This window comes from Ovis aries, chromosome 12 (assembly GCF_016772045.2).
Source record: "Ovis aries strain OAR_USU_Benz2616 breed Rambouillet chromosome 12, ARS-UI_Ramb_v3.0, whole genome shotgun sequence".
NCBI classification, from domain to species: Eukaryota; Metazoa; Chordata; class Mammalia; order Artiodactyla; family Bovidae; genus Ovis; species Ovis aries.
This window is the reverse complement of record NC_056065.1, coordinates 54,082,692-54,100,792: the sequence shown is the minus strand read 5'-3', so window position 1 is coordinate 54,100,792 and position 18,101 is coordinate 54,082,692. Positions and strand designations below refer to the sequence as shown.

At 44.5% G+C, this 18,101-nt stretch overlaps 1 protein-coding gene across 11 annotated transcripts in view; it reads left to right on the top strand.

Annotated features, from left to right (window-relative positions):
- AADACL3 (arylacetamide deacetylase like 3) overlaps nt 1–11,046 on the top strand; it is a 189,498-nt gene extending 178,452 nt beyond the window's left edge. For 9 of the 11 annotated variants that reach the window (XM_042257455.1, XM_042257447.1, XM_060396609.1 and 6 more), the window contains 4 exons: nt 1,179–1,312; nt 5,988–6,204; nt 7,960–8,023; nt 9,206–11,046. In XM_042257455.1, coding sequence (XP_042113389.1) covers nt 1,179–1,312; nt 5,988–6,204; nt 7,960–8,023; nt 9,206–9,980 — 1,190 coding nt within the window. In that variant the 3' untranslated portion in view covers nt 9,981–11,046. Of the gene's footprint in view, nt 1–1,077; nt 1,313–5,987; nt 6,205–7,959; nt 8,024–9,205 lie in introns of those variants that run through there. The other 2 variants (XM_004013803.4, XM_042257456.1) reach the window with 2 other exon arrangements.
- Nucleotides 11,047–18,101: the final 7,055 nt, after the last annotated feature.

The window sequence follows — 18,101 nt, the reverse complement described above, 5'->3', positions numbered from 1 at the left end:
TCTCTGCTTTATGATGAAAAGGACAAAGCTTGTTTATTCTTTCATCCAGTAGACATTGCTGAGCACTCACTAAGTACCAAACCCTGATCTAGCTGTTGAGGAGAAAGCAAGGAACAAAACAAAAATTCCTGTCCTCACAGAGGTTACATTCAAGGTAATACATGAACAAGTGAAGCACGTGGTATCCCAGACAATGATAAAGGCCATAGCAACAGAGTATGCAGGTGGGCCAGGGTGGGTATAGGAATACTGGTGGGGACTTACAATGTTAAATAAGGTGGCCAGGTTTGGCCTCACTCAGAAGGTGACATTTGAGCAGAGACTCACAGTAGGGGAGCGATTGAGGCCAGCTGAAGTTTCAGGGAAGAATGTTGCACAGGGAATAGTAAGTGCCAAGGCCCTGGGGCCTCTGGCAGGTTGAGGATTAGTAAGTGCAACCAGAGTGGAATTAGGAGGTGGCGATGAGGTCAGAGTGTTGGTGGAAGGAACAGTGTGTGTGATGTCGACAGTCACTTTCTTATTGTTCAGCCTCTAAGCTGTGTCTGACTCTTTGCAGCCTTATGGACTGCAGCATGTTAGGCTGTGCTGTTCTTCACTATCTCTCAGAGTTTGCTCGAACTCATGTCCATTGAGTCAGTGATGCCATCCAACTGTCTCATCCTCTGCTGCCCTCTTCTCTTTTTGCCTTCAGTCTTCCCAAGCATCAGGGTCTTTTCCAATGAGTTGGCTCTTCATATCAGGTGGCCAAAGTGTTGGATCTTCAGCTTCAGCATCAGTTCTTCCAATGAATCTTCAGAGCTGATTTCCTTTAGAACTGACTGGTTTGATCTCCTTGCAGTCATTTAGCCAAGGCCATTTCTAGTAGCAGTGCTAGATGCAAGCTTGGACTTTTGAGCTCTCCTTTCCAGCTGGGTCAGGTTGCACAAGCCACATTCTCCTCTGTATGAGCCCTGTCCTAGAACCAGGCCCTCACCTGAGTTTGTGACTCACCTGGCTGGACCAATGCTTGCAAGATATGGGAAGGTGGAGAGTGCAGGTGGTGGTGTATAAGTGGAGCACATCTGCCATCTCCCAGCTGTGTCAAATGGTCCTGTCCTGAGCACAGTCTCCTCTTGGCCTCTCCCATGGTAGAAACAGCAGGATGTTGATCTTGTTCCTTCTCCTGCTCCTTGCTACAGCTTGCGTGGCCTCCGTGGGTGTCGGACTATGGGTCGCCGGCAACCACTTCCTCACCACAGACATCCCTGCTGCCATCAGCCATCCAGTGAGACTGTGGGTCTTCAACTGCATCTTCCAGCTTTTGATAACATGGGTAAGTTTTGTTTGTCCCCTCCTCCAGAGAATAATATCCCTGGGTCAGCAAGATCCCCTGGAGAAGGAAACGGCAACCCACTTCAGTGCTCTTGCCTGGAAAATCCCATGGAAGGAGGAGCCTGACAGGCCTTTGCAGTCCATGGGGTTGCAGAGAGTTGGGCATAACTGAGCAACTTCATTTTCTTTCCAGAGAATTAAGAGCAGATTAGGAAAACACAGGGCTGCCCTGGTGATTTAGATAGTAAAGAATCTGCCTGCCAGTGCAGGAGACCTGGGTTCAATCCTTGGGTTGGGAAGCTCCCCTGGAGAAGGCAATGGCTACCCATTCAAATATTCTTGCCTGGAGAATCCCATGGACAGAAGAGCCTGGCGGGCTACAGTTCACAGGGTCGCAAAGAGTCAGATATGACTGAGCAACCAACACTAACTAACTAGAAAAATGACATACCAGTAGCTTTCAGTTAAATTGACAGTCACATCATGGCTGTGGAGGCTGACGGCATATTACCCATACCTGAAGATTTTCTATTGGATAACATGGTTCTTAACCTCTTCCTGATGTTTTTCAAGCTGGCCTAGGCTAAGAGCCACAACATTCCAAAAATGATTCACTTCCTCAGATAACAGAGAAATTCCACCCTACCTCCTGTCTTATTTTCTCCATGGCATCCACCATTCTGTGGAGTGGTGAAGACAGGGATAATTGTTCTGAATTTGGGGCCCATGTTGGCTACCTGCTGCCTAGAACCAGCCAACCACAAAATAAAGAGATGTAGCAGATGAGTAAATGAGTAGAGATGAGTGCAACTCCAGAATGTGACTTTTTAGAAAAATATTTTGTTGCTTTTGAGAGATGGAAAACTCTTTCTGTAACATAGTCAGATTCTGCTCATTGTTGCTGGCTTGTATAATTTAATCAAATACTTGTAATTATATCATGGTGAGGATTGTGTAAATATTGCCAATTAGGATTTGCTGTGATTTTCCATAGGGCTGATGGGGACTGAATAGAGAAGATACATTTTAGTCTCTTACTTCAGTGATGAAGTAATGAAAAGTGATGGCAAACACTTATTCTCAATGTAACCTTGATGGAGGAGAACTCGGGGGCCAATTTTCTTACCTATATGGAGAAAGCAATGGCACTCCACTCCAGTACTCTTGCCTGGCAAATCCCATGGGCGGAGGAGCCTGGTAGGCTGCAGTCCATGGAGTCCCTAGGAGTCGGACACGACTGAGAGACTTTACTTTCACTTTTCGCTTTCATGCATTGGAGAAGGAAATGGCAACCCACGGAAATGGCAACCCACTCCAGTGTTCTTCCCTGGAGGGGGACGAGGGAGCCTGGTGGGCTGCTGTCTCTGGGGTCGCAGAGTCGGATACGACTAAAGCGACTTAGCAGTAGCAGCAGGGTCAGCTTGTACAAGATGGGATGGTTCAGTCCTGTGGTTTTCCTGGCCTTGACTCTCATAGTCTACACTTTGGGTTTCCAAATACAGTGACTCAAGTTCCTCATCTACAGGATCAGGGAAAGTAATAGATCCAGCTTCATAGCACTTGGTGGGTATGTAATGAATTAATCTACTCAGAGTGGACTTTATGTGCCCAGTACAGAGTAAACTGTCCATAAATATTAGCCTTATTGCTATTTTTTGATTTTTTTTCTACAAAGTTGTGTAACTGCTACGTGTCATTTTCCCTTTCCAGCTCTGAGGATTAGTGATAGGTGAGAGAAATAAAGCCCCAGACAGAGATGACTTGCAGGCAGTCTGAACACTCATGGCAGTGCTGGGTGGGGAGTCAGCAATAAATAAGCAAACTTGCTACAAATAAACCAAATGACGAAGTGGCAGGTGCTGTGAGGAGAGTAAAACAGTAGGGCTATAGTAGAGTAACCTGGAGCTCCTAGAACCCTCAAGGGTAACAGAATACAAAGAGTCCATGAGTTTGGATGGGGTGGAAATTGCCCCATTTTCACTTAACCTCTACAAATGTGGTATTTCCTTCCATCATGCATGAAGGGAACAAATCACCACTGGGACAGCAGAACCCTCAACTTTGTCAGCAAGAGGAATCACAGATATTCTCAGAGCCTATTACAGGCACAGCAGATTGCAAACAATCACATGTGTACCTTGTTCTTTTGAAATTATGATAGTATTAGACCAGCCACTAGATCTTCTATTTAGTATGCTAATAAGGAAGTACTGAAGGTATATTATTATAGCATACATTTACTCTAATATTTTGATAACTATATTTCAGTAAAATATAATAATCCTATGTATTTTATTTTATATATTCAAATGTATTCTGTGAAAAGGCCACAAACTTTGCTAAAAGCCCAAGTGCTCTTGGTACAGAAAGGATGAGAAACCACTAGAAAGAGAGTGCTTGGGGGAGAGCCCACATTACTTGTTTATATTTTTTATCATGCAAACTTACAGACATAACCCAAGGAGATAGAATAGTATAAAGAAGCCTCAGACATTCAACTCATATTATTCATGATTATTGATTCCCAACCAATCTTACTTCATCTGTGCCCCTATGTTTCCCCTCATTCCCATCTCCTCATAAGTAGATCCTAGATATCATATTCTTTTTATCTAAAAATATTTCTCTAGGTATCTCTAAAAAATAAGACCTCCCTCTGCCCCACCATCCCTTTAAAAAAACAACCACTATGCAATTCAGTCCAGTTCAGTCGCTCAGTCGTGTCCGACTCTTTGTGACCCCATGAATCGCAGCACGCCAGGCCTCCCTGTCCATCGCCAACTCCCGGAGTTCACTCAGACTCACGTCCATCGAGTCAGTGATGCCATCCAGCCATCTCATCCTCTGTCGTCCCATTCTCCTCCTGCCCCCAATCCCTCCAGGCATCAGAGTCTTTTCCAATGAGTCAACTCTTCGCATGAGGTGGCCAAAAGTACTGGAGTTTCAGCTTCAGCATCATTCCCGCCAAAGAAATCCCAGGGCTGATCTCCTTCCAAATGGACTGGTTGGATCTCCTTGCAGTCCAAGGGACTCTCAAGAGTCTTCTCCAACACCACAGTTCAAAAGCATCAATTCTTCGGTGCTCAGCTTTCTTCACAGTCCAACTCTCACATCCATAAATGACCACTGGAAAAACCATAGCCTTGACTAGATGGACCTTTGTTGGCAAAGTAATGTCTCTGCTTTTGAATATGCTATTTAGGTTGGTCATAACTTTTCTTCCAAGGAGTAAGTGTCTTTTAATTTCATGGCTGCAGTCACCATCTGCAGTGAGTTTGGAGCCCCCCAAAATAAAATCTGAAACTGTTTCCACTGTTTCCCCATCTATTTTGCATGAAGTGATGGGACCAGATGTCATGATCTTCGTTTTCTGAATGTTGAGCTTTAAGCCAACCTTTTCACTCTCCACTTTCACTTTCATCAAGAGGCTTTTTCGTTCCTCTTCACTTTCTGCCATAAGGGTGGTGTCATCTGCATATCTGAGGTTATTGATATTTCTCCTGGCAATCTTGATTCCAACCTGTGCTTCCTCCAGCCCAGCATTTCTCATGATGTACTCTGCATATAAGTTAAATAAACAGGGTGACAATATACAGCCTTGATGTACTCCTTTTCCTATTTGGAACCAATCTGTTGTTCCATGTCCAGTTCTAATTGTTGCTTCCTGATCTGCATACAGGTTTCTCAAGAGGCAGGTCAGGTGGTCTGGTATTCCCATGTCTCAGAATTTTCCACAGTTTATTGTGATCCACACAGTCAAAGGCTTTGGCATAGTCAATAAAGCAGAAATAGATGTTTTTCTGGAACTCTCTTGCTTTTTCCATGATCCAGCGGATGTTGGCAATTTGATCTCTGGTTCCTCTGCCTTTTCTATAACCAGCTTGAACATCTGCAAGTTCACGGTTCACGTATTGCTGAAGCCTGGCTTGGAGAATTTTGAGCATTACTTTACTAGCGTGTGAGATGAGTGCAATTGTGCGGTAGTTTGAGCATTCTTTGGCCTTGCTTTTCTTTGGGATTGGAATGAAAACTGACCTTTTCCCGTCCTGTGGCCACTGCTGAGTTTTCCAAATTTGCTGGCATATTGAGTGCAGCACTTTCATAGCATCATCTTTCAGGATTTGAAACAGCTCAACTGGAATTCCATCACCTCCACTAGCTTTGTTTGTTGTGATGCTTTCTAAGGCCCACTTGACTTCACATTCCAGGAAGTCTGGCTCTAGGTGAGTGATCACACCATCGTGATTATCTGGGTCGTGAAGATCTTTCTTGTATAGTTCTTCCGTGTATTCTTGCCACCTCTTCTTAATATCTTTGGCTTAATTATCACTCTTTAAAATAGCAGCAGATGCTTAGGATGGTCCAGAAAGGCCTCCCTGGGAAGAGACCACACGTGCAGACTGAGGTGGGAGCCTTTCCAGAGGCCCTTGAGGGGTGACCAGAGCCTTGTTTGTGGAGCTAGATGTCTGAAGAGAGAGAATTGAGAGGTGTTGGTACTGGAGCAGTGAGGGTCTCGGTGAGGATGGATTTTCTGCAGGTGATGGAGGCACAGTGGGGGACTTGCAGGCTTGTGGTCCAGCCTGCCACCACTCTGCAGAGGGTACTGCGGTGGTAGACCCCTGACACAGCATACTCTGAAACACTTCTCATACCATTTCCTTTTCTCTCACCAACAGGGGATGATTTTTGAGAAACTGAGAATCTGCTCTATGCCCCAGTTTGTCCGTTTCGTTCACGATCTGCCACCACTAAGGAAGCATCCGGATGTGGTGGTCAAGGACCTCCGGTTTGGGACAATCCCCGTGAAGCTGTACCAGCCCAAGGCATCCACAAGCGGTCTCAGGCCTGGCATTGTGTTCTTCCATGGTGGCGGGGGCATCTTAGGGAGCCTGAGTAAGAGTCCTTTCCTTAGATCCCTTGCCTGGAGTATGATGTCCCAGAGCACAGCCAGGTGGACCCACCTTTCAGCAGGAGGTGGCACTCCTATCATCTTCCTGGGGTCTCAAAGCTGCTATTATGACCAGGGGATACCAGGACAGTTACCGAGGCCCAGATTATATACATATGTATATATACCATACATATATATTAAGGATTTCTCTGGTGGCTCAGATGGTAAAGCGTCTGCCTGCAATGCGGGAAACCCGGGTTTGATCCCTGGGTTGGGAACGTCCCCTGGAGAAGGAAATGGCAATGCCAGTACTCTTGCTGGAAAATTCCACGGACAGAGGAGCCTGGTAGGCTAAAGTCCATGGGGTCACAAAGAGTCAGACATGACTGAGTGACTTCACTCTCTCTCTCTCTCTCTCTCTCTCTCTCTCTCTCTCTCTCTATATATATATATATATATATATATATATATATATATATACACATATATACACACACACACACACACACAATTCATACAACATAAAATTCACCATTTTAAAGTGTACAGTTCGGTGGTATTTAGTACACTCAAATGTGTGACCACCACCTCTATTTAGTTGTAAATAAGGATTAAAAACAATGAAAACACAAGTGTGTTTCACAGTAGGTGTTGCTTGAGACAAATTTCTGGTACAGACAGACAGGAGGACTAAAGAATAAAGGAAAATTCGGGAGGGGGGGAAATGAGCGCAAAATTGGGTCAGTGTTATATGTCTTAATTTTTTCCATTGTGGAGAAATTAGAAAAACCACCTTTACATAGTACTTCTTGATCTGTGGAATGCCAGGGTCCCTTTGCTGTAGACTTTGAGAATAAGGGATTTAATACAACTGTGGTTTTGTTTTGGTTTGCATAATCAATGATGATAAGGCAATATTTATTTGTTGACATTATTAATATTTACATGGCAGATACTGTAGAATCTGTGTAGATGCATAATCTTTTTTGTAAATTTTTTTAAATTGTGGTAAAAGCCACATAATATGAAACATATTTATTGGTACAGTTCAGATGCACTAAATACATCCACATTGTTGTACAACTCTCATCATCATCTCTTTCCTGAATTTTTTACCTTCCTAAACTGAATCTCTGTCTCCATTAAACACAGCCCTCATTTCTCTTCCCAACACCCCACTGGACCCTGGCATCTACCACTGTACTTTCTGACTATGAATTTGACTATTCTATATTCTACGTAACTCGTGTAAGTGGAATCAAACATATTTGTCTGCACCTAATATATATTGAAAAGCATCTCATCTAAGTCCCCAACAACCCTATCACTGTCATTATATCCATTTTATAGAAGAGGAAATGAAGCTTCAGGGAGGTGAAGGGACCCACCCAGTACAACTTTAGGTCAAGCTAAAAGGAGGAAAACTTGGGATCTGAACTCAGGTCTGAATCCATAGCTCACCTACTGAACTACTGTACTCCATGGTCAGATATCTTCTCAGATGCTGTGAATGCACTGTAGATTCAATAGGGTTGCAGGTGTAGGGTGGGGGTGAGTCTTAGAGAAAGCTGTTGAGATAGCTTGACAGAGGAGAGTGATAAAGTAGAGAGGAAGGCTGACTACAGCTGGAGGAGAATCTGTGAAACCTTGTTAGAATCAACCCAGCCCTTTGACCTCTGAAGTTGTCCTTAAGAAGGGGCAGGTGAGGAGCCTGCTAACCTCCCCAGCTTAAATGTTTCAAACCTTTTATTTTTTAGAAACACACCATGGCATATGCTGTAATTTGTGCAAGAAGAGTGATGCGGTGGTTCTAGCAGTTGGGTGAGTAAGGCAAGGATGCGGAGATGCTGGGATTCCAGGAGCCCCAGAGGCAATAAAGGGGAGGGAGCCCGGAGTCTGTGGCAGGCCGGTGTTGAGGGATGCCAGGAGCACAGGATGGGATGTGAGATGATGGTGAGCAGGAGGGCAGGGAAGAGAGAGAGGAAGGGAGAAGCAGGGAGAGGCAGAGATGGGGCATTCCTCCTGAGGGTGGCCCTTGAAAGTGAACGTGAAAGTCTCTTAGTTGTGTCCAACCCTGTGCGACTCCATGGACTATACAGTCCGTGGAATTCTCCAGGCCAGAATACTGGGGTGGGTAGCTTTCCCTTCTCCAGGGGATCTTCCCAACCCAGGGCTCAAACCCAGGTCTCCTGCATTGCAGGCAGATTCTTTACCAGCTGAGCCACAAGGGAGGATGTATTTAGAGCATTACATCATCTGGAAACTGGATAGGGGGTGGTATTTGCAAAGTACATCTGGGTGGTCTTTGCAAAATACATCCAGGGCAGAGCTTCATTACCAGTGCATGTCTGGGTGGAATACTGTACGTGAAGCAGAACAGCCCTGTACCTTCTACACACTGAGTACCTCCCACCACCAAATGCACACAATGCCCTGCACTGTAACCAGGACAATCTCAGACACTGCCACATCATTTCCAAGTGCTCCAGAGAGGGAGGTCCACCCTGGTGAGACCCACTGAAGGAAGCAGAAAAACTGAAAACACCACTCTCTCCTAACTGATCTGGGCGAGTCACCACACAACCTGGAACCTCAACAGGGCACAGAGACACCTGAAGAGACTCTCCCTGGGTCTCCTGCCTGCTGCCTGACACATCATCACCCAGGGCCTGGGTGGTTCCTTCTGATGTGAAGCTGTTCCTGCAGTTTCATTTAAATGCACATGCCAGGAAGAGATATCCACTGCCAACATCTTGGTGGAGATATAGCCAGTGAAGTAAGTAAAATTGACAGAAGTCAGTCCTCAGGCATTTCTGAGCCTACGTTCCTGGGCATTGAAGGCTTTGTCTGTCATCTCATTTAAGCCTTCTACTTGACTTCACCTTCTCAAGCCTCAGAAAAAGAACTTTATAGAAGAAATATGGGCAGAAGGATGTTAGACACAGGTGTTTTGGGCCCTGTAGGAGTGGTGAATGTAAACCGTATTCCTTGATTCCTTTTCAGATACCGCATGATGCCTAAGCATAAGTTTCCAGTGATAGTAACAGACTGCATGGTGGGTACAATCCACTTCTTGAAGTCCTTGAATACGTATGGAGTGGATCCAGCCCGGGTCATAGTCTGTGGTGACAGTGTGGGCGGGGCCGTGGCAACAGTCCTTTGTCAAAAGTTTGTGGACCGTTCTGATCTCCCCAAGATTCGTGCTCAGATCCTCATCTATTCCACTCTCCAGAGCCTGGATTTCCAGTCCCCTTCCTATCAGCAGAACAAAAACATTCCACTGCTCAGCCAGAATTTGATCTTCTATTGTTGGTGTGGTTACCTGGACATCAGCCCCTCCTGGAGAAGTGCTGTATTGAAAGGCACCCACTTGCCTGCGGAAGTCTGGGAAAAGTACAGGAAGTGGTTGGGTGCAGAAAACATCCCAGACAAGTTTAAGAAGAGAGGTTACCTGCCTGTGTCCCGTGAGCCCCTGAATGAGGCTGCCTATCTGGAGACAAAAATCATTCTAGATGTGATGAACTCACCCTTGATTGCAGACAATGAAGTAGTGTCTCGGCTCCCTGAAGCTTGCATCGTGAGCTGTGAGTATGATGTACTTCGGGACGATTCGCTGTTGTACAAGAAGAGGTTGGAGGACCTGGGGGTTAGAGTAACTTGGCACCACATGGAGGATGGTTTTCACGGAGTGTTGACCACCATTGACATGAGCTTCTTTTACTTCCCCTGCTCCTCGAGGATTCTGGATGCTGTGGCTCATTTCATAAAGGGGCTGTGACCATTTTTCCTTCCTACTGCAGTTGCAAAAGTATGGATTCTGCCATCATCTGGTTCTCATCGAGGGTCCCTGTTGTTCATGTAGGTGATGCTGGGTAGGGCTGGGGAGAGTGTGGAGGTTACCATGTCATCTTACATCAGGTTCTGGAATCCTAGAATGCATGTCTCTGATGTCTAAAAGGAGAACAGCAGAACAAACAGGTTTAGGGAAAGGGTGGGCTCTCTGTCCATGATCCATGATCACTGTCAGGGAAAAATCGAGCTGACATTCTTAAGTGACCATTTGCAAAAGGGAATGAACAAGTAAAGACCATTCATGGCCTCCTTGAGGGAGAGTTCAGGCTGCCCAGGCTGATCCAGGCTGTGGGCAATAGGAGTGTCTACTTGTCTGGGCCTTGGAATAAGCTGGGAGCATCATGTGCAATCTCATGGGCCTCTTCCAATCTGGCTCAGAGGGCAGGGGTCCTGATGTCCTAGTACTGGGTGGTGGGGCAGAAACTGGTTTCATCTTCCTCCTCTGGGTACATGGTGACATTTTCCCTGCCCTTTCTCTGTCTCTGAGCTCAGTCTCAACTGCCTGGACTGGAAGAGTGAAGATGGATTGAGTAGGTTTTCCTTGGTGGTTGACGCTTAGTGGTAGATAAAAACAGACTGGAGCTCTTGGAGTCAAAGTCAGGCTTTCAGCCAAGGGCTCATAAGCAATATTATATGTTGAAGGGTTAATGCGGCCACAATAGGAAAAGCAGAGATGTGCCTGCAAACGGGCCTCTCTGCCTGGGCTGAATGTGCTTGCAAACAAGATGTTCTGCCAAGGAGACTGGACACAGCCTTGAGTTTAATGGTCCCTTGCAAATAAGGGAACATTCCCTTCCTGTGATAAGGAGGAAGAAAGGGCTCTGGACAGACTCTGCAGTAAGCAGGAATTTCACTCCCTTTTGCTGTACAATAACATTTATGCACATGCACTATACTGAGAAGGCTTAGTCATACAGTCTGGAATTCTGCCCAGGGGGGCTATATAAAAGTAAACCGCAAGCTTGCTTGCTTGCGCAGTTCTTTTTCCTCCAGCCAGAGTTGTGTCTGTCTCTTGTGTGTGTGTCTTGTCTTTGTGTCATTTCACTCACAATCTCCAACATCTGGTGCCCAACGTGGGGCTCGAGTGAAACCGAAAGGGTGAGTAACCCCGGGGGAATTTAAATCCATAGCAGGGGAACTTTCGGGAAAATCATGGGGAATTCCTCACCCTAGCAGGGGAACTTTTGGAAAATCATGGGGAATTCCTCATCATCATTATGGACACAATACATGGAGTTGGTCAAAGGACTTCTCCACTCCATAGGCGTTAAGGTCTTGACTCGTCGATTGAGTGAGGTCTTTCACTTGGTGGAGCAATATTGTCATTGGTTTCAATATCAAACTAAGTTACAGTTAAATTTGAAGGAATGGAAAATAATTCAAAAAGAATTGAGAAAGCAACATCAGAAGGGTAATGTGATCCCTTTGAAGTTATGGACTTTATGTAATGCTATAACACAGGCTTTGACTTTGCTATCTACTGATAATGAAACTAAATCTAATGCTTCAATGAAGGGAGAGGCAATTTATGAGGATGTGCCAAACGTTGGTGGGGTTTCTGCATTGCCTGAAGGTAAGGATACAGGTGAGCCTCCTTCTGGAAATGGTGAAACATCCGTTAGTTCAGAATCAGATTCAGAGGCTTCTTCAGTTTTGTCAGAGGAGGGCAAAGAGATTAAAGAAACGACCCATCTATTCCAGGAATGGTGGAGCTCCCGTAAGGAGGACAGGAAATCTGTGCCTTCTGCTCCTCCTTATGCTTCTCTTTTCCCCACTGCGGTTGGTCGGCCCGATGTGGGCAGGGAACATTGTCGGTTCTCCTTTCCTTTGTCTATGCTTCATGATGATGACTTGCCTGCTCCCCCTAGTGGTTTTATCGATCCCCCACAATTATTTCCCATCCAGAGGCAGCAAGATGACAATGTGATAAATATTCAATACACTCCATTGGAATATAAATTTTTTAAAGATCTTAAAGCTGCAGTAGCACAATACGGTCCTCAATTTCCCTTTGTTTTGGCTATGCTGGAATCATTGGGAAAAGGCAAACTAATCATTCCATTAGATTGGAAATCTATTGCCCAAGCTGTCTTGGAGGGTTCTCAATGGTTGCAACTTTGTAGCTGGTGGGAAGAAGAAGCTAGAAAGCAGGCTTGGATTAATGAAGGAGAGAATCCCCCTGGTCCTCTCGAGGACAAATTAATGGGAGAGGGCCATTATCGGGCTTTAAGAGAACAGGCTCAGTACTCTGATCAGGACTTACAACAAGTCCACCAGGTCTTTTTGCAAGCATGGCGCCATGTGGTGCCTACTGGCCATGCCTAATCCTCCTTTGTTAAAACAATGCAAGGCCCCAATGAGCCATATACTGATTTTCTAGCAAGATTGAGGGTAGCTGTGGAATGGGCTGTGGGGAGGGATGAGATTTCAGAGATATTATTACAAACTTTAGCATTTGAAAATGCAAATCCTGAATGCAAGTGTATACTGGGACCATTAAAGGGACAGGGTGCATCTATAGCTGAATATATCAGAGCCTGCTCGGGAGTAGGAGGCACTGAGCATCAGGCTAATGTCTTTGCTACAGCCTTGGCCAAAGCAATGAAACCACAAAAGGGAGGTAACTGCTTCCATTGTGGAAAACCGGGTCATATGAAAAGAGAATGTCAGAAATTAAAAGCTGATCAAGGTGCAATTCCTAAAGACAGATCTTTTGCTGGAAGGAATAAAACTCCTCCTGGACCTTGCTGTCGATGCAGGAAGGGGCTTCATTGGACTAATGAGTGCAAATCTAAAACAGACAAAATGGGCAACCCGATACCGGGAAACTATCCTGTGGACCTAAGTCCGTGAGGCCCAGGAACAATACCGGGGACTTTTCCTCCCTGTCCTCCTGCTGTCCCGCCTACCCCAATCCTGTTCCCTCCCAATGACAGTTACCAGTCAATGCCTCATTAAAAGGACCTCAAATGATGATTTCAGACTTACGGTCTGCTACTTCAGGGAGTGCTGCTGCTGATTTGCCACTAGCTGAGAATGTTCTTTTGTCACCAGGAGGAGGCATTTACAAATTAAAAACAAATGTATTCAGACCACTGCCTAAAGGCACCTTTGGCTTAATATTAGGCCGTAGCAGTGCGGCTTTGAGAGGTCTAACCATAATTCCTGGGGTAATAGACTCCGACTATGTTGGGGAAATTTTGATTATGGTTTCTACTTCTACCACGCTTTCATTGTTAGCTGGGGAACATATTGCTCAAATACTTCTCCTACCTTATCATCCCTTTTTGGCTCTTCCTAATGAACGAACAGGAGGATTTGGAAGTACTGGGTGACATATATTTTGGGAAATGCTTATCAAAGATTCTCGCCCTGTTCTCTCCTTGATTATACAAGGAAAAAACTTTGAGGGACTAGTAGACACAGGGGCGGATGTTTCAGTCATTTCTTCTCAACAATGGCCCCAAGATTGGAAAAAAGAAAAAAGCCCTCTAATGCTGATGGGACTGGGCTCCACTGCAGATGTCTGGAAGAGTACCCATCCCTTGCAATGCCAATTCCATAATGGAAGATCAGTGTCTGTTACCTTTTATATTGTAAACATACCTATTAATATTTGGGGAAGAGATCTTCTCTCTCCTTTGGGTGCTTTTGTAACTATTCCACCGGAAAACTAGTAGCCACTGCTCAAATTCCTCGAGCACTCCCATTAAAATGGTTAACTAATACTCCAAAATGGGTTGAGCAGTGGCCATTACCACAAATGAAGCTCGAGGTGTTAGAACAATTAGTACAAGAACAACTCCAACTTGGTCATATAGAGCCCTCTACCTCCCCCTGGAATTCTCCTGTTTTTATTATAAAAAAGAAATCTGGAAAATGGAGAATGTTAACTGATTTACGAGAAGTTAATAAATGTATTGAACCTATGGGAGCATTGCAATTGGGACTCCCCTCTCCAGCTCTTATTCCTCAGAATTGGTCCTTAATGGTGCTAGATCTTAAAGACTTTTTTTTCTTGCCATTCCCCTACAATTGCAAGGTAGAGATAAATTTGCTTTTACAGTTCCTGTTCTTAATCATGCTCAGCCTGTTAAGCGTTATCAATGGACAGTCTTACCACAGGGAATGACAAATAGTGCTACTTTATGTCAAGAATTCATAGCTCGCTCTTTACAATCCCTCCATCAAGAATACCCCAATTATATTCTATATCATTATATGGATGATCTCCTATTAGCAGCTCCTAGTATTGCTGAACGTGATGAATTCTTTCTAAAAGTACAGGAGGCTTTAAGACTATACAATTTGCAAATAGCCCCAGAAAATATTAAAAAAGATTTTCCTATTTCATATTTAGGGACAGTATTGGAACAACATAGAATAAGGCCCCAAAAGTTGCAAATCAGAAGAGACCACCTCAAAACCTTAAATGATTTTCAAAAGTTATTGGGAGATATCAATTGGCTACGCCTGGTACTTGGGATTCCTACTTATCAATTATGACATTTGTTTTCTACTTTAGAAGGAGATACAGCTCTGGATAGCCCCCGAACTTTAACCCCATTGGCTTTACAGGAACTTCAATTTGTTGAGCAACGACTAAATGACGTTTTTTTGACTTACTTACATGCATCTCAACCTATTTCGTTTATAATATTTCATACCCCTTATTCTCCATCTGGTATAATTGCTCAAGAAAAAGGATTAATAGAATGGGTTTTCTTACCTAACAGCTTTTCCAAAAAAATTAACTATATATATGGATAAATTAGCCTTCCTTATACAGAAAGGTCGCCATCGTATTTTACAATTGTCAGGATATGAACCACACCAGATTGTTACTCAATTAACAACTGCTCAAATATCTCAATGTTTACAATTTAATGAAAACTGGCAAATTTCTCTTGCCTCATTTCCTGGTTCGTTTTCTAATCACTATCCGTCATCTAAATTGATTGATTTTCTCCGGACTAACTCTATGATATCTCAATCCCCAATTTCAGATATTCCAGTTAAGGGACCCACTATTTTTACAGATGCAAATAAAAATACTGCTGGATATTGGACCCCGGAAAGTTCTAAGTTTCTCTCCCACTCATTTTCTTCTGTACAGCCCGCTGAGTTGTGGGCTATCTATTTAGTTTTGCAAGATTTTCCCCAAATTCCTATTAACATTGTTTCAGATTCTCGATATGCTGTTCTCTCTTGCCTACAGCTTCCCCATGTCTCCCTTCCACTGACCCTTAAAACAGCTATTGATAAATTGTTTTACCAAGTACAACAATTGCTCTTGCAGCGTTCAGAATTAATTTTCTTTACTCACATTCGTGCACATTCCGCCCTTCCTGGACCCTTATCATTCGGAAATGCTACAATTGATGCCTTACTTTATCCTATAGAAGCAGCAAAGCAAGAACATCTCTTACAGCATACCAATTCCAAAGGGTTACAGAAATCTCATGCTATTACTCGAAAACAAGCAAAATATTGTTCGTTCTTGTTCCATATGTGCACCCTTTGCTTTACCGTTTACCTCACCAGGTGTCAACGTAAGAGGACAACAAGCAAATCAGATATGGCAAATGGATGTAATTTACATTTCTTCTTTTGCACAACAAAAATATGTGCATCATACTATAGATACCTGCACACATTTTCAATGGGCCACTGCATTACATTCTGAAAAAGCTGACGCTGTTATTACTCATTTGTTATCTTGTTTTGCAGTTATGGGATTACCAATTGAATTGAAAACTGATAATGCACCTGCCTACCAATCCGCAAAATTAGCTCACTTTTTATCCCAATATCATATAACTCATACTTTTGGTATTCCTTACAATAGTCAAGGGCAAGCTATCATTGAAAGAGCTAATCATACCTTGCATGAATATCTTGAAAAAATAAAAAAGGGGGAGATGAAGGGTTAATGTGGCCACAATGGGGAAAGCGGAGATGTGCCTGCAAATGGGACTCTCTGCCTAGGCTGAACGTGCTTGCAAACAAGATATTTTTTGCCAAGGAGACTGGACACAGCCTTAAGTTTAATGGTCCCTTGCAAACGAGGGAACATTCCCTTCTTGTGATAAGGAGGAAGAAAGGGCTCTGGACAGACTCTGCAGTAAGCAGGAATTTCACTCCCTTTTGCTGTACGATAACATTTATGCACATGCACTATACTGAGAAGGCTTAGTCATACAGTCTGGAATTCTGCCCAGGGGGGCTATATAAAAGTAAACCGCAAGCTTGCTTGCTTGCGCAGTTCTTTTTCCTCTGGCTGGAGTTGTGTCTGTCTCTTGTGTGTGTGTCTTTGTGTCGCAGTCTCCAACATATGTGCTCAAGGAGCAGAGTCCAGAGGGAAGCTAAGTCCCAAGCCAGAGACTTATGAAGATGAAATCTGATCGAACTCAACCATGTCCACAGTGGAAATCAAAGGAGGATCCAAAGAACTGAAGATATGTTAGTGAGAACTGTCACTACTTTAAGGCACAGAACTGGCTCAAACTGGCCTAAATCAAAGAGAACGTATTGGCTAATGTAACTACAAACTGCAAGGATAAATCAGTCATGGTTTGATCCAGGAACTCAAACAGTATCACCAGCTACGTTCTCTTTACTATAGTCTATGCTTATGAACTTCACCTTCCCCTCTCTAGATTTGACTTGTCTTTTCCCATAGTCAAGTTCATTATAATGAACTTACTTAATTCTCAGCAGTCCCAGCAGAAATCACACTGCAATTTGATGGCTCTGTTGGTTTTCTGAGTGGTGCATCCAGTTGCTAAAACCAAGAACATGGAAGGTTATGACTGACCAGGCCCAACTCCCATGCCCTCCTTGGAGTGGAGGGTGGGGTCAACTCCATCTGGTGCTTGGATGGGCATGGGGAATAGACGAGTTCTCCCTCACGTCAACACTTACTCTACTGTAGACCAACTGAAGCCTGAGTCAAGGTCCTTGGAAGTGGCAAGAGATGTCAAGGACCACTGGGCAAGTTGACCACTTGCCACTTAGGAATAAAAATTCCTTTGAAAGGGATAGCCCAAGCTCTCAGGCTGGCCCCACCTGGTCCTCAGGAGGCTCTGCTCCTGACTGGCCAGTGGCTTTTATAGGTCAAAAACCAAAGGACCTGCACAAAGTCTACTGCACAAAGGGCCCCATGTTTTCCCTTAAGTTGCATTTAGGTGAATGTTCAAGCTGACATGTGGGGCAGAGAGGAATCCCACTGGATGACTTCTTGGTCCATTCACAGCAGGAAGACCAGCTTTGTTGGAGAGTTAGGAATCACTAACAGCACATAGCTTTTAGTGAATTGTCCCCTTGGAGACAGGTCTCTGAACTGATTGGTGGGCTTGGGCCTGTATTGTGGCCTTGGTTCACCCCCAGCTCTGGAAATAGGTGGAGGGGAGTGAGCTGACCTTCTGGAAATTTGGGTGGTCAGCTCTTCAATGGTAGGATGGTGAGGAGTGAGTGAGCCACAGAAAGATGGTGTCCAGTGAAGATAGTGAGCTACCCTTTCACCCACTTCCACTAGGGTATGGAAGAATGCTGGGTGGGCTTATTTCTGAGCCTGCTTCCTTCTGCAGGCTGTGGGAGAGATGAAGCCCTTTCACCCACAATGGTTGGTTTGATCTGGGGACATGATACTCCTCTCTCCTTTATGCTTCATGGCTGTCTTTCCTGCAACCTGTTCCTGAGGCTCAGGGAATGGAAAAGGGGTAGGAATGAATGTTCACTGAAAGTCCTCTGCATGCTAGGCTGCATACAGGGCTGTTTAAATTTGCCACCTCACTATGATGAAAAACAGCTATGCTGGGTTGCTGCCTAGGCATTTCATGGTATGACAGCTCTGCTTACATCCAGAGTCTGGACATTATGATAAAGACCCATGCTTAGGATTCCCACCACAAGTTCCTGCTTTTCCCTGGTCATGTTTTAGAATAACCAGTTTAGAGTTGATCCTGTGAAAAGTTAGTTACCGTCACCCCAACACCTTAGAAGGAAGAGGTGCTTGCTTGCGGTCCTGTTCTTCATCTCCTGCTCA